At 42.2% G+C, this 15,577-nt stretch overlaps 1 protein-coding gene across 1 annotated transcript in view; it reads left to right on the plus strand.

Moving 5' to 3' along the window:
- The first annotated feature begins 2,915 nt into the window (after nucleotides 1–2,915).
- Nucleotides 2,916–15,577, plus strand: part of ZNF451 (zinc finger protein 451) — a 33,492-nt gene continuing 20,830 nt past the window's right edge. Inside the window, exons 1-6 of the mRNA XM_065730851.1 lie at nucleotides 2,916–2,945; nucleotides 3,258–3,341; nucleotides 8,457–8,540; nucleotides 9,398–9,523; nucleotides 13,733–13,844; nucleotides 14,396–14,546. Of these exons, the coding sequence (XP_065586923.1) occupies nucleotides 3,261–3,341; nucleotides 8,457–8,540; nucleotides 9,398–9,523; nucleotides 13,733–13,844; nucleotides 14,396–14,546 (554 nt within the window). The 5' untranslated portion in view covers nucleotides 2,916–2,945; nucleotides 3,258–3,260. The remainder of the gene's footprint in view (nucleotides 2,946–3,257; nucleotides 3,342–8,456; nucleotides 8,541–9,397; nucleotides 9,524–13,732; nucleotides 13,845–14,395; nucleotides 14,547–15,577) is intronic.

A 15,577-nucleotide genomic window follows, 5' to 3' on the forward strand; every position in this document is an offset into this window, starting at 1 on the left:
CTGTTCTTCTTGTAACCCACTGCTACTGCACTTCGTATTATCTATACTCATAAATAAAAAGTAATTAAGTGCAAGCTACAAATAGAGTGGCTGCTACCAACTACCTGTTAGCACACTGGAGTTAGAAATGCAATATATGGAAGTCCAGGCATCAGCAAGACTTCAACATTGTAAGTAGTGGTCAGTTTTCTGTTATTTGAATAATGAAATAAAACTGATCAAATCAGTGTTGTTTATACAACCCAACAAAAGTTATTAAGCTGCTAAATTTCTTAGCTAGTATATTATATTTAGCAGTCAAACAGGAAAAAAAAAGAAAAAAAATTGATCATTTCTTATAGGGAAGGATAATTTTGAGTTCACAGAACAGCAAATCCAGAAAACGTACAGAAAAAGTATACATATTTCAGCCATTGCATGAATTTAAAAATACAGATTCAGAGAATCTTTTGAATTATTTTGCAGTGAACAGCTAGGTCAGGTTGCTCAGAGCCTCGTCCAGCCTGACCTTGAATGTCTCCAGAGATGGGGCATTTCTGGGCAACCTGTTCCAGGGCCTCACCACCCTTTATTGGAAACACTTCTTCCTTAATCCAATTTGGATCTCCCCTTTTTTAGTTTGAAACCATTTCCCCTTGTCACAACTCTGCTAAAGAGTCTATCCCCTTCCTTCTTACAACCCACCTTTAGATACTGAAAGGCCACTATCAGGTCTCCCTGGAGCCTTCTCTACTCCAGGCTGAACAGCCCCAGCTCTCAGCTGTCCTCATAGGAGAGGTGTTCCATCCCTTGGATCATTTTTGTGGCCCTCCTCTGGATGCACTCCAACAGGTCCACATCTCTTCTGTACTGAGGACTGCACATCTGGACGCAGTACTCCAGGTGAGGCTTCACCAGTGCAGAGTAGAGGGGCAGGATCACCTCCTTCGACTGCTGGCTATGCTTCTTTAGATGCAGCCCAGGATACAGTTGGCATTCTAGGCTACAAGAGCACACAGCTTATTTCCAGCTTCCCATCCACCAGTACCCCGAGGTCCTTTCCAGCAGAACTGTGCACCATCCCTACATCCCCAGCTTGTACTGATTGCAGGGGTTGCCACAACTCAGGTGCAAGACTCTGCACTTAGATTAATTGAACCTCATGAAGTTCTCTTGCGCTTGCTGCTCGAGCCTGTCTAGGTCTCTATGAGTGGCATCCCATCCTTTGGGTGTGTTGACCACACTTACACAGACCGATGTCATTCATAAACTTGCTGAGGGTGCATTCAATCCCAATGCTGATGTCACTGATGAACATGTTAAAGAGCACCGGTCCCAGCACTGACCCCTGAGGGACATCACTCATCACCAATCTCCACTGAGACACTGAGCCACTGACCAGCACTCTGGGGATGATCTCAAACCAGTTCCTCATCCATCATACAGTCCTCCTATCAAATCCATATCTTTCCAATCTTGAGAGAAGGATGTTATGAGTCAGTATGTCCACCTTCCGTCATAAAGCTGTTTCCAATGATATATGAAATTAAGCTTTAAACTAACAGTGTAGTAACTTATATTGTGCACTACAATAATGCTGACATTAAGTACCATGTGATGCGTTATTTCTTCACAAAGCTCCCAGAACATCAAGCTTTAACATTGTACCCTGAATTCTTTCCCTCCTCTGTACATAACAAGAACTGAAGGAGTGCTGTGTGACATCAGCTTTTTTTGCATAGACACGAAACTCAAGGGTGACTCCCTTACGAGGAAAGGCTGAGGGACCTGTCCTTGAAAAAAGAAGACTCAGAGGGGATCTGATCCATGTCTATCAATATCTAAGGAGCAGGAGGCAAAGGGGTGAGGCTGGACTCTTCTCAACAGTGTGTGGTGATAGGACGAGGGGAAATGGCCACAAACTGAAGCATAGGAAGTTCTGCACAGATGTGTGTGGGAACTTGTTCACAGTGCAGTGACAGAGTAGTGGCACAGCTGCACAGAGAGGTGGTGGAGTCTCCTTCTCTGGAGACGTTCAGGACCCACCTGTACACCTACCTGTGCAACCTGGGCTAGGGAGCTCCTCTGGCAGGGCGTTGGACTCGATTATCTCTGTAAGTCCCTTCCAACCCCTACAATTCTGTGAATCTGTGACATTGCTCACGTCAGTTTACTCAAAGGCAGTGAATTGAGCAAAGGTGATTCATACCAACTTTTACTTCAGGTAGATCAAAGTAACTACGGGGTGATAGGAGGATGGTTGGGCTGGGTGATCTTGAAGGCCTTTTCCAACCTTGGTGATTCTATGAGAGCAGGAACAGATAGAGATGCACACCGAAGAGGCAGAAAACAAGTTGGGGAAGAAAAAACATAGTTTTAGCTGCATTTATTTTGGGATATCATCATGAAATTATAGGCTTTCAACACACCCACATTTAATTTGTTAATCCTCACAAGGCATTTCTGGCCATTTCTTAGCTGCAGAACCCACCACAGACATCCCGAATGCCTACAGACAGCTCCCATCCCATTGCATCCCATCCTATTCTGAACTCTTCACCCCCACAGAAGCGAGGCATGTTCTGAGCCCTGCACAGAACCGTTCCTCACGAGGGCAGCGAGCGCCCCGCGAGCGAGCGCGGGTCGGCAGCAGCAGGCACCGCGTCCCAACGGCGGGGCAGGCCGGCCGCCAGGAGCCGGCGGCGGCCGGGACAACGCCACAGCGCGGCGCTCACGGGCCCGCTGCACCGCCGCCTACGGGAGCGCACGGATCCACGGTCGGGCGAGCTGAGGGAGGAGCGCGAGGGATATGCGCAGAGCCCTGGGAAGGGAGGAGCCGTGGCGGCAGCACCTGCTGCGGGGAGGGGAGGCGGCAACTACAAGTCCCGGCAAGCCGCGCTCCAGCCCCGCCTTTCCCGTCGCTGCCGCCCCGAGGGGAAGAGGAAGCGGCGGGAAGGGGTGGCGGGGTGAGCGGGGCTGGGGTGGCGTGAGGGTGCGGGGGGGGGGGGTGTGCAGCTGTGGGGTGCAGCTGTGGGATGGCGGCGTGCAGGGTTAGCGGTATGCTGGGTTAGGCCGTGGTTTGCGTGCTACTCCGCGGGAGGAGTGAGGCGATCCGGGTCGGAGCTGCCCGCCCGCAGCGCTGCTGGCCTGGATGCGGTCCCCGAGTGGTGACGGTGGCACGGGCAGGCTGCGAAGCCCTAAGGAGATGCGGAACTGCAGGCGTTGTGAAGTTAAACTTGCTAAAATGATGAGGCGCGTTTTGGCTTGTTTCTGTGTAGGTAATGGAGTCTTGCAGCTCTGCCAGCGTTTCCGAGAACAAATCGCCGACTTCTGAAAGCGAGGATGAGATTGAGTTTGTTGGAGTAAGTACATGTGGAAACGTGCTGCCTGCAGCAGTAAACATCCTCAGCAACGGGACCAAACGTGTGCAGGCCTCTGAGAACCGTGTTGCTTTCCTTCATTTTATCTCAGAGGAACACTTCCGTTTTCAGATGCAAAGATTATTTCATTTGGAAATCTTTTGGGCTTTGTGTTGGCTTTAAAGATAGTTTCATTTGTAATTATTCTATGTTAAAGGGGCTGTTGGCTATTATGTTGTGAAAACAGCAGGTGACATCAGTTGGTTCCACAGAGTAGCACCTGTCATGAGCGGGGATGCAGAGCGGTCAGTAGGAAGTATGAAAAATCCTCTTGGATGGCTTTTCTGGCAGTTGCACAATGTTTAGTTTAATGAGTGGTCTCACTGAAGTTAATGAAATGAAAGTGCTGCAAATTCTTCAATGTGATATCCAAAACACTTTATTTATAGAATTCCATAGAATTGTTTGGATTGGAAGGGACCTTTAAGATCATCTAGATCCAACCCCCTGTTGTAGGCAGGGACAGCTCCCTCTAGACCATGTTGATCGCAGCCCCATTAGCCTGGCCTTGAATGCTTCCAGGGATGGGGGATCCACAGCCTCACTGGACAACCTGTTCCTGTGTCTCACCACCCTGGCAGTAAAGAATTTCCTCATAATACCTGATCTAAATCTACCCAGTTTAAAACAATTTCATCTTGTTCTGTTGCTACCTGTCCCTCCTCAGCTTTCCTGTGGGCCCCCTTCTGGTACTGGAAGGCCACTATGAGGTCTTCTTAGAGCCTTCTCTTCTCCAGGCTGAAAAGCCTTGGTTCTCTCAGCCTGCCTTAATAGGGGAGGTGCTCCGCTTCTCTAATCATGTTTCTGGCCCTCCTCTGGACCTGCTCCAACAACTCCATGCCCTTCTTGTGTTGGGGGCTCCAGAACTGGATGCAGTACTCCAGGTGGGGTCTCACAAAAGCAGAACTGCAAGATTTAAGAAATTATGGGTTAGAGGCCTTATCAGTTTTCTCAAACTGTGAAGCACTGTGTGGCTACAATACAGCACCTGGTTTGCATTATAACCTTAAGATTCACGCGCCTATTAAATATCCAAGGAAAACAGGATGTTTCTCATGCTGCCAGTGTCTGGCCTCTGTCTGCTGTCAGTGAGGTGGTGCTGGGTGACAGGCATATATTCAAGAACAAGAGGTTGGCTTCCCCTAAAATGTTAGTCATGCCAATAAGAAATAAATTATCAATTGCTGCCAAGATTGATAACAGGTGTCTTCTTTTGGATTTGTCTTTACTACTTAAAAAAAAAATGGCAGTAATTTTTTTACCTGTGTCATATGGTGTTAAAATAAAGTGTAAATTCACTGTACAGACTTCCTTTCTGAATGGATATTAAGGTGCTCAAGTATGAGGGACACATGCATATTTTTGCTGAAACTTTAAGTAGCTCTGAGACTTCTGTATCTTTTGGTTAATGTGAATGAAAATTGGATCAGTGAGCTGAAAGTCCTTTTTATAAACAGTCAAGTGTTCATGCATAGCATGACTGTATAAACTTCAGGTCCTCGGGTTGGCTCTGTCTTTGCACTGCTTTACTGTTTAATCCAGTTGGAAATAAAAGAAGTAATTCTCCTAACTTTCCATTTGGAGGTTGCCATCTACTGAGGTGAGCCAGCAGAGCAAGAGCTAAATTCCTGCAGTTCAGACCTTTCCCTTCACGTGGTGCCAGAGTATTAACTGTGAATGTTTACTAGTATTGTGCTCTGTGTCTGTTTAAAAAAAAAATAAAAAAATTCACCTATCACCACTTCCCCTAACAAGCTAAAAAATACAAGTCCATCTGAAGCTATTGCTTGCATGGAGTTCTCAGAAGACCTCTGTGAACATTTGTGGGAAGAAGAGTTCTAGTCTTGATCTCCTTCCTTGAGAATGGTTTCAGTTTTGCCACTGAAGTAAGAGGTTTTGATGTCCAGTTTTCATTCTGGTACTGACAGCTTCCTGGCAGCAGTAGGGATCAGCTTATGCTGAAGTCACTCTCTCTGTAGAGAAACTGTTTGAAGTTTCTAATGCATCATGGTAGTAAACTAGGATGGATCCAACCCAGTGCTGTGACGTGTAGTGATGGCTTTTAGTCGAGGGTTTTCATGAGTTGGCTTCATCAGTTGCCAGGTGGATGGACTTGGGATTATCACCATTTTTCCTGATTCTTTCTCATAATGTCTGCTGTGGTGCGTTTGGCACTTGTATTGTTATTTGAGTGTGTACACAGGCACGTGGCTTTCCACTCCTTTGGTGGGAAGTAAGGATGTTCATCTTTGAGAAGTCATGTTAACAGTTTGCCATATTGCATTTGTGTTCAAACTGGAATGCAAACCAACAAGCACAAAGAAGTTTAGTAAAGCGTAGAAAGTATGGAAGGAAAAAAGGATGTTTCATGTATGCAAACAACACTAAATACTACTTACTGTTAAAGGAATTTGCTGCTCTGCTCATTCTGCTCATTAGGCTTGAAAGCAAGTATAAGAAATAGAATAGTAAGAAACTGACAACTGAAAAGCAGAATTAACTCTTGATTAGTTTATTGCTGAACTGAACCGAGGGATTCAAATACACAAAAATGAGGAAAACTTTTGCATTTAAGAAGCTACAGCTGTTAGGTGCTTTGAAATACTCGTGTCTGCTTCTTACTGATGAGATGGTCAGTGCAGTCTCAGTGTGTCTTTGGACTGCAACGTGCCAGCACCTGTTGTTTCTTATGAGGATTTAGCTTCTTACAGATTTATAGAAGCTGTCATTTTTTCCCAAATGAAAACTGTCATGGATTTTTATGGATTTAGGAAATCAAATTCTCTTTTTTTTTTAATTGTAAAAAGTTAAGTGCTTTTGTGGGGATAACGTAGCTTAATTCATATGAATTTTGTCATCTCTTTCGTCTCCTCGGGGTCTCATTTCTCATTCTTCCTAGTGATAGAGTGAAGACTGCTTATGCTGGCTAGCTGAACAGCTTTATGGCCTTGAAAGGTGGAGGAATTGAAAGAATGAAGTGCAGTAAACACTGTGGGGAGAATTGCATGCTTCTGCAGTTCTCTCTGCTGCTTCTCATGAGGCAGTAAATCTCCATAGCCTGCCCTACTTGGTCCATTTTTAAGATGTTCAGGACACTGCCAAATACATGACGGATGGTGGATACAGTACTGCATCTCTTCAAGGAGTCAGTAAATTGCTGGCTCTCTCAAGTCCTTCTTCTGCCTGGAAAACTTAAATAAGGAATACCTCTGGAGTATACAACAGTTCTGTGGCATCTGGCAGCAATATTGCCAGACAAGTGGCTAATACTGCAGTTCAGTCAAATACTGTCATGTGATAGAGATGATATTGCACCTGCTGACTTAAAGGAAAAGCACAGCTGCACAACAAAAGCTTATTGGTTTTGCTTATTGACTCTGAGGTTAGGTAGTTACTTTGAGAATCTATAAGGCTACACTCTCAAATTTGGGTGGGAAGCTGTTTACAACACGTGGAGATTTTTACTCAACTTTGCTTCTCTTTTGTGCCTATTCTTCACAAAAATGAGTTACCAGGGAAAATGAATAAGTTCCCAAGCAGAGACTGTGGATGGAAGTTGAAGTAACTAGGAGTATTTCTGTTTGGTATTTGTGAACTTACTGATTGCACGTTTGTTATATTGATTATTTAGTTGACACATGATAATGCTGTAGTGTGATACAGTTTTCTTTGTGACATCAGACTCTGGACATAGTGTTTGTTTTTTTTGCCTTTAAAAGTTGAAGACTTATCACAATGGATGTGTGTGGAACTCTAGATGTTATTGTCTATCTTCTTTTAAAACACTTATTTGTTTAGTTTGAGTTGCTGACTTTAATTTTTCTGACCTCAGAATCTCATGAAAGTATGATTTATTTACTTTTTCACATAGGTACCAACATTCTTCTATCTACTCTACAGCTGATAGTAGGAATGTTAAAGTTGGTCTGCATTGAGAGTGACTGGGAGTATATATGTGTGGAAATACCACACAATGTAAAACTGAAGGGATTTTTGAGGGCTTGTAAATCGTCAGGCATTGATATTGTTTAGACTAGCAGGTCACTGAGGTCACAGGCAGTCTGTGTGAAGTTTCTCAGGCTGCTCATCAGGACAGTATTCACACGGATTAAACCTCTTATAAAATGATAGCAGAAGACTAAGAACAGGCCTTAGAGCATCCTAAGGCAAATCCCTTAAATTTTAGTGTCTTGTGGAGAAGCAGCGTGGAGGGATGGAAGAGCTGAGATGTGCAAGAGAACATGACTGCTTAGCTGGGAGGAAGGGAAATGGCATGACAGGTACTGGATAGCCAGGGATACTCCCCCATGTCACTGTGTGCTATCCCAGCCAGTCTGACGGGGTTTGTACCTTTTTAAATGAACACTAGGCAAACAATTAGAACATGTTTTCGTGCTTCTGAGGATGTGGTATTAGTATGACTGGGTGAAATGTGTTTTCTTTTAAAATAAAGTTAACTCCCCCACCTCTGTGCAGAACAAATAACCTGCTTGTGGAATACCTGCAGAGAAGGGAGTAGTCTTCAGGGTGCAAATACGTATGGAGCTATCTTACACTTCCATAATGTTTGAAGTTCCTGAGGAATCTGATTTCCTTTGGACCTGAAATTAAAATTAAACAGCAATCTGCCATATAGCTGTACTTAGTGAAATCTAAGACTAGTCCTTTCTTGACAATGATCTGATGTCCTAATACTGTTGGAAATAATGGCACAAGTTCAGCGTTTCTGACTAGAAATGTAGGTTTTAAATTCTTGGAGAAGATGATGAGTATAATGTTACTAAGAAGGTTAAGGTTTTTAACTTTTCATTGTTGATATTAGGATATTAAGTTGATATTTATTTGTACAAATTATACTTACATGCTTTACCAATTCTCTGCATAAGTCTGTTAAGGTTCCCTTCAGGAATTTTGTTAATATACCCTCTTGAAACTTTGTTGGTAAAATTCCCCTTAAGATATTGTTAATGCTAACAACGTGCTATAATGTGTGTAATATTTTGCCTTGAAGGAGAGCATTTTATTGTTTTTGTGTGTGATTTTAACACTTTTTTTCAGGAGGAACCCTTAAGACCTGTACTTGAATGCATTGATCTTGTCAGCAGTGATGATGAAGAACCTAACAGCAGTTCTTATGCTCATGTGAGTATGTTGTGATTTATCTCTGGACTTTCCAGTTGCAGGAAAAAAAAAGTAGTAACTACAGTCTCATTTCCTGCCAGCCATTTTTCATGGGAAACTTCTTAGAGGCATATTTTAACAAGTGGTGAAAAACAGAGAGCTTCTTAATACTAGCTTATTTATTTACCTTGCATTAAGTGGAGGGCAAGTATGCCAATACTTCATTTTTGTAGAAACAGTTCTTGCCTTTCTGAAATGAACTTAGAGCTTTTATTTGTGTATCAGTGCTTTAAGAAGCAGAGCAAAGAAAAGGAGAGAAAAACATCACTTCTTCAGTGACCTCAGAAGTCAGATAAGCCAAGTTCCAGTCTCTAGCCTGCAGATGTGTCTGACTACTCAGACCTTTTCCTTCTTGAAGGACTTCTTAGGAACAGTGCATAGGCCATAGAATCCTGCTGTGATGTCATCCTGCTCTTAACTTTGTTTTGTCATTCGTAAACTCTCCTAGGAATTTTAGTCAGAAGCAGGCTTGTCAACTCATGTGTCCCTCAACTGTACTGTGCTCACTCTCTGGGACCTTGAGAGGGACAGTGCCTGAGAGTGAGCTACTGGAATTAGTTTTGGCAGCAGCAGCCGTTCCCATGCAGTGATGCTGTAGGAGATTTGCACAGTAAAACTGGATCTGAAGGAAGGGACGATCTTCAGTATGTGTACAGGCCTCTACTCCCTTAAGAAACCTTGTGGAAACTAGGGTTAAAGTTTCTGTACAAATTATGTCCTGATGAACATAAAGGGCGTTACTTTTTACTGTGTTTTAGTTACTAGCCTGTTACTAGCTTAACAATTACCAAATCAATGTTTTAACTTTATAATTGTAGAGAAATACGAAGCGTAAGGATTACATCGACTACCAAAAAGAAAGAGTTGCATCAACCCTAGATCGCCTGGCACGCCATGTTGAAGTAGAGAAACAGCAAAAGGAAGAGAAAAACAAAGCCTTTAAGGTACTGTGTGCATTTTGTTTCTGTAGAAGCGTGTAACAGAGGCCTCCTAGTCATGTGTGCTTCTTTTCACTACAAAGTAAATTAAAACATTGGCCATTGTTTTCCATGAAAACAACAATAGATACCGTGAGCACAGTAACACTGATAGAGCAAATTCTCAGCTACAAAACGCTATTTTTCAGCTTAGTCATCAATGTTAGCTCTGCAGGTTTGACAGGGATGAACCTGCATGTTATACTTGTAAAAGCCTGTACCAGTGGAGGTGACCCACTGTCACCGTTGCCACTGCTGAAGCACAGCACCCACCTCCTCACTGTGCTTACAGACACTGTTTGGTCTCCATAAATGCTCACAGGTGTTGATGAATGCCAGTGGGTACTGTTTTTTCTGCAAGGATGAATTCAGTGCCACAGCTTTGCTCCATACACGCTTCCATGTCTCATGCTTTCTTGTCAGACTAGCCCTCTGCTGCCATCTGGGTTAATGTGGAGGGACAGTGCTGCTGTGATGGCACTGTGTGGGGGCCAAGCTGCATTTCAAGCTGTACCAGGCCACATACAGCCCAGGCTGTAGCCTATATGTCTGTGGATTATAAGGAGATGAGTGGTCCTTTCTGATGTTCTCAGCTGGCTGAAACCATGTCTAGTATTCAATCAATCTGCAAATTTCTCCATGGGAGGGAGTTGCTTTGGATTTCTGCAGCTGTGTAGCAGGTTTTCTTCCAGCATCCCTGAACATATTCTGTTTAAAGGTCTCCATGCCAAGCTTAGTAACTTTGCTTTCTGTCCATAAGAGGGGTATTCTGTGCTTTCCACAGAAAAAACCCACTCCAAATGAGAAATAACAAAAGCCACCTCTTGAGATAGGTTGCCTTTGGCCACCTTCAGTGAGCAGAGTTTTTTTCATTTGTTTGATAGTTTTGAAATAATTAGGAGGGGTTACTTTTCAAGCAACCTACATATTTAACATGGACATGGTTTCTTACAAAAGAGTCGAAACTATTATGATGTCAGAGGAGGCCTGTTCTTAAAACATATACAAGGAAACCAAGCTATTCTGTCACTTGAATGTTGCCTAATAGGGGTGAGGGGGCAAAAGACTTTTGATCTTTATTGCTAAGAGACAGTAGGGTTTATCTCCTGTTTTTCTGAAGGCAGTAGGACACATAGCACTCTCATTTTTCAGTACTTGGGGCATTTAGTTTTTGGCTTTAAAAGTAGACTTTTTCATGGTTTATTACAAAAGTTATCCATCATTTAAAAAAAAAAAAAAAGAAAACCTTGCAGAGGAGCGTGAAGCAATCTTCATCCTGCTTTGCTCTCCAGATGTCTTCATTCATCTCTTACTTGAATGACCACATTCTCTATGAGAATTTCCCTTGATTTGCTTTTAGTTCCAGAGCAGTCAGGTGTTCAGCACCTCATCTGGAGACAGCAAATGAAGCCTTTGAGATATGGAAGCTGATACATTTGTGCTGTGAGCAGGTAGCAGATGTGACAACTCAGTTTCAGCATATTAAGTTCTCTTTTCTGTTTACTATGTGTTTCTGATGCTGTAATCTGTTAAGTAGAGTTGTTGGGTTTTTGCTGGGTTTTTTTTGTATATTTTTATTCAGCAACATGCTGTGCTGTGAGGTAATGCTGTCTTTATTTATATTGATGTTGTAAAAGGTTTGAAGATCAGACCTTGAGGTGTAGCACCGTCTTTGTGAAGGAGCTGGTGATTACTCTTTGATTACTGGTAACAGTAACCAAACTCTGGAAGGTATAGGGATAAAGCTGACCAAAAAGCAGAAGGTGATCTCCTCAGTGGTACAATGTGCACTGCTGTTATTCTGTGTGGTACCACACAGGAGGTTACTGCTGCAGAGGTTAATGCTGCAATTTGTGCACTGCTCTGGGAAGTGACAGTACTCTCCAGCCTTGTGCCTCTCTGAACACTGGAAGCATTAGCTGCTTCTGCAAAATATGCCACGAATTTTCATCTCACGCAGCAGAAGCTGCTAGCAGTGGATCCCTGTGCAACATGCAAAGATTTGTGACTGCAGTGCTTGAAATTTGAGGTGTTTACAAATGTTGCTGTTGTGTATTTTCAGGAGTTTTCTCTGATCTGGTGTCTTTTCAGGGACTACAAGTATGATAAATCCTATACCTCTGTGGTTGTTCAGGCAGTGATGGAACTGTGGCTTAGTGGCCCTGGCCACTAACAGATAGCATACTGTTTTTATTATAGCACTAATGTGTATATATTTGAGTGACGCGCGTGTTTTTTTCCTTCCATTTTCACATTTTTTATTTATCACGTTGTGGTATCTGATGCACAGAATAAGAAGCTTAATGGGTGCAGAGCCCAGAGATTACAAAATCTCAGTGAGCATGGATGTGTATATATATAGCATAAGTAAAAGGGAAAGTGCTGGCTAGGCTAAACCGTGTTAGTGCTGCATGTGGATCGTGGTCCTGTGCTTTCCTGTAGACAGATGGTCTTCTAATTGCAAGCCATCAGATAACTGGTGTCTGGGAAAAACAAGTACACATATATGAGCTCCTACAGAAGTGAGACCACTGGATTAAAATGCAGTGTAGCTGATTCAAGCTGGCGTTCTTGTTCAGTACCTGGGTTTCTCTTAGAATATATGTATCTTAGTTAGCTTTGACATATCTTAACTAGCTTTGATCCATCTATGAAGAAGGAACTAAGTGAATTTGGTAACACATAGAACTTGGGAATTTTCTGTGGTTTTCAGTGCAGGCTTTTTTCAAGTAGGTAACTGAAACCTAATGTCAGCAGGAATAGGCTGCTAAGAAAACATTAAGAAAAGCTGCTGTGGGTTAATTTTTCATTCCGTTTTTGTTTGTATGACCTTAACTTGGTTATGCATGTACTTAAGAATCTTAAGTGTGATAGAATAAAGTTAATTGCTTTCCCTGCTTCCCCTACAAAGGAACTGTATGTTGTGAAAAGGCACTATATGAAAGTATTTAGCTAGAAGGTGGTGTTCCTGTGGGCTTGGCAGTCTGTATGAAAACCTGAACTATGTTGTATTAGTTCTCTCAGCTAGAGTTTATATGAAAAGAAAATGCTTTTTTAGACTTCCTGTTTGGTTAGTCTGGTCAAGTTTTATTAGCTGTATTTCTCAGAACATAAAAGTACTGAGATACATTGTAATTGATTGATATTGCTGACAGTTTTCTGTATTGTCAGAGCCAGTGTTAATAAAAAGGGAAAAGATCGACATTCATAGAATCAGGGCTTAGGTTGGAGGGGACCTTAAAGATCATTTAATTCCAACCTCCTTGCCGTGGGCAGGGTTGCCAACCACTAGATCATAGGACCTGGGGCCCCATCCAGCCTGGCCTTGAACACCTCTGGGGATGGAGCATCCACAGCTTCTCTGGGCAATGTGTTCCAGTGCCTCAGTACCCTCTGAATTAAGAATTTCCACCTAACATCTAAATGTAATTTCCCCTGTTTTTGTTTAAAGCCATTCCTCCTTGTTCTGTCACTATCAGACTGTGCAGTAAGTTGGTTCCCCTCCTGTTTATAAGCCCCACTCAAGTACTGGAAGTCTGCAATGAGATCTATTCAGGGTCTTCTCTTATCCAAGCTGAACAAACTGTCTTTTTTCATCTTGAGAGATCATCTGATCATCTTCATGACCCTCCTCTGGAACTGATTCAGCAGTGCATCATCTTTCTTGTGCTGGAGGCCCCAGGCCTGGGTGTGGTATTCCAGATGGGGTGTTGATGAGGGCAGAGCAAAAGGGGGCAATCAGTCACTTCCCTTGTCCTGGGTTTTCAACCACCAGGACAGTTAAATTCTCATCAACAGGGATGCTCTCAGTAAGTTCTCCCATTCTGTATGCATAGCTGGGATTGAAGGTACAACACCTTGCACTTGGTCTTGTTGAACCCCATTTTGTTCATGTGGGCTTATTTTTCAACCTTGGATGACTTAGGTATTTTCAGCAATCATGTTTCAAGTGCTGTAGCATGTATGTAAGTTACAGAAATCAGTACTCGGAATATAACAGCGATAAAATAATACATCTTTGTGTGATATAGAAGCCAGACATTGTTCTAAGGTGCTTTGGTTTTTTTTAAATGTGGAAAGTTGTGTAAATTTTGACAGTTTTACTTGACTTATGTATTTAATCCTGAACTTAAATAAAAGTTGTTGACCACCCTTGCCTTATGTTTTTCCCATCAGGAGAAAGTTGATTCCCAGTATGCTCATGGGTTGCAGGAACTAGAATTAATTCGGGAGCACAGTGACACAGAAGCTGCAAGATTATGTGTGGACCAGTGGTTGAAAATGCCAGGTAAGAATAGGAAAGATGAGATTATAAATATGTAGTAAGGAACCAAAGATTAATAGTAAATAAGTGGCAGGAGAAATAAATGATTATTTGATTATATTGAAAAGAGGTATAAGTGATATTATTTTGAAGATGCTGCTAATTCACTTAATGTTATTTTTAAGATTTCACTTATTTCTGAGTGCTGCGTTACAGAATTGAACATCTGATAACTGCATTAAGCAGTACTGAGATTGAGCTTGCAGCTGCCTTGTACATGTAACCAAGTCTTAGAATGTTAACTTCATTAGAGTGTGGCATTTGAAATTTCTTCTACAGTAGTTTCCTTAAAAGCTAATCTCATGTTTTGCTGCTTGGGAAATTAACTATATGAAATGTAAAAGGCATTAAGGCAGTGAAGAAACAGATTCTTTAACTGAAAGAGAAGACTTCTTGTTGTAGAATTGCATTACAGTCACTGCCAGCATGCTTTTAAGAATCAACTTAGTGTTTTCTGTTTGTTTTTAAGCCTCTATAATTGAGACCATGGTCAAGTGTTGTGTTTTATAACACAGGTCTCAAACCAGGCACTGTTAACAGTGGAAGAAGGGGTGTTTGTCAGAGAGCAGGTCAGATGGAACTCAACAGAAATCCCATTTCTTGTCCTGTGATGCACTGCAACAGAAAGTTTGATAATGGACAGCTGCTCCTAGGTCACCTGAAAAGGTGAGGATGTATTACAGTAAGTAATAGTGAAAGAGTATGTTTGAACTTAAAACATCTGCCAGTAGTAACAAAATTCCATTTGGAGAGCAGAGCAATACGTTGCAGATTTTATACAGGTGATGTAACTTACTGATTTTAGGTTCTTCTGTTGTTGGCTGTTTTTCTGTTCATTTTCTTTTTTCTTCAGTCAGAATTGTTCTTTCCTATTTGTTAAGCATTTCAATATGTGGTTTTCTGAGAAACAGGATTTAAGTGCTCCATCTGTGTTGCTTTTTTAAAACTTGAAAAAGAGGTAACACGCTAGGTACATATGAGCTGTATAAAACTTGGTGGTAGGATTAAAAAGATGTTCCAAAGGAAAGATGAGCAATGAGCTTTAGACCAATGTATTCATAGCTGATTACTGCTAATCACCACTCACTGCATCTGTGTTCAATTCCAGCATATATTGTGTTTCAGCTTGTGTCAGTGTTCCAGAGTAGATGGTAAGGGAAGAAAGGTTCCAATGAATTCAGCTTACCAGATAAAGCAAAATCTGTGCTTGCAAGCGAGACAAAACAAGAAATTCATTCACTACTTCCCATCAGCAGAAACATGTTCGGTCATTTCCAGGAAAGCAGGGCTCCATCACAGCTAGTGGTTATTTGGGAAGAGAAATACTGTAACTCTGACTGTCTTCCTCATCCTCCTTCTTTTCCCTAGTTTTTATTCTGAAGCATGCCATGTGGATTGGACATCATCCTGTTGGCCAGTTGAAGTTAGCTGTCCTGGTTCTGTTCCTTCCCTCGTGCCAGCTGTTTGCTGGCAGGGCAGCATGAGAAACTGAAAAGACCTTGATTCTGTGGAAGCATTTCTTAGCAACAGCTAAAACATCCCTGTGTTATCAGGATAACTTTGCTCACAGGCCTGAAGTGTGGCTACAGTGTAGGAAATTAAATCTATCCCAGCCAAAACCAATATGGGCAAGTTTGAAAACATAAACATTAAAAAACCCACCAAACAAACAGAAAAGCTCATACAGGTTTGTGGTA

The sequence above is a fragment of the Cyrtonyx montezumae genome, unplaced genomic scaffold (assembly GCF_038088225.1).
Source record: "Cyrtonyx montezumae isolate F1298 unplaced genomic scaffold, pur_monq_1.0 scaffold_13, whole genome shotgun sequence".
Lineage (NCBI taxonomy): Eukaryota > Metazoa > Chordata > Aves > Galliformes > Odontophoridae > Cyrtonyx > Cyrtonyx montezumae.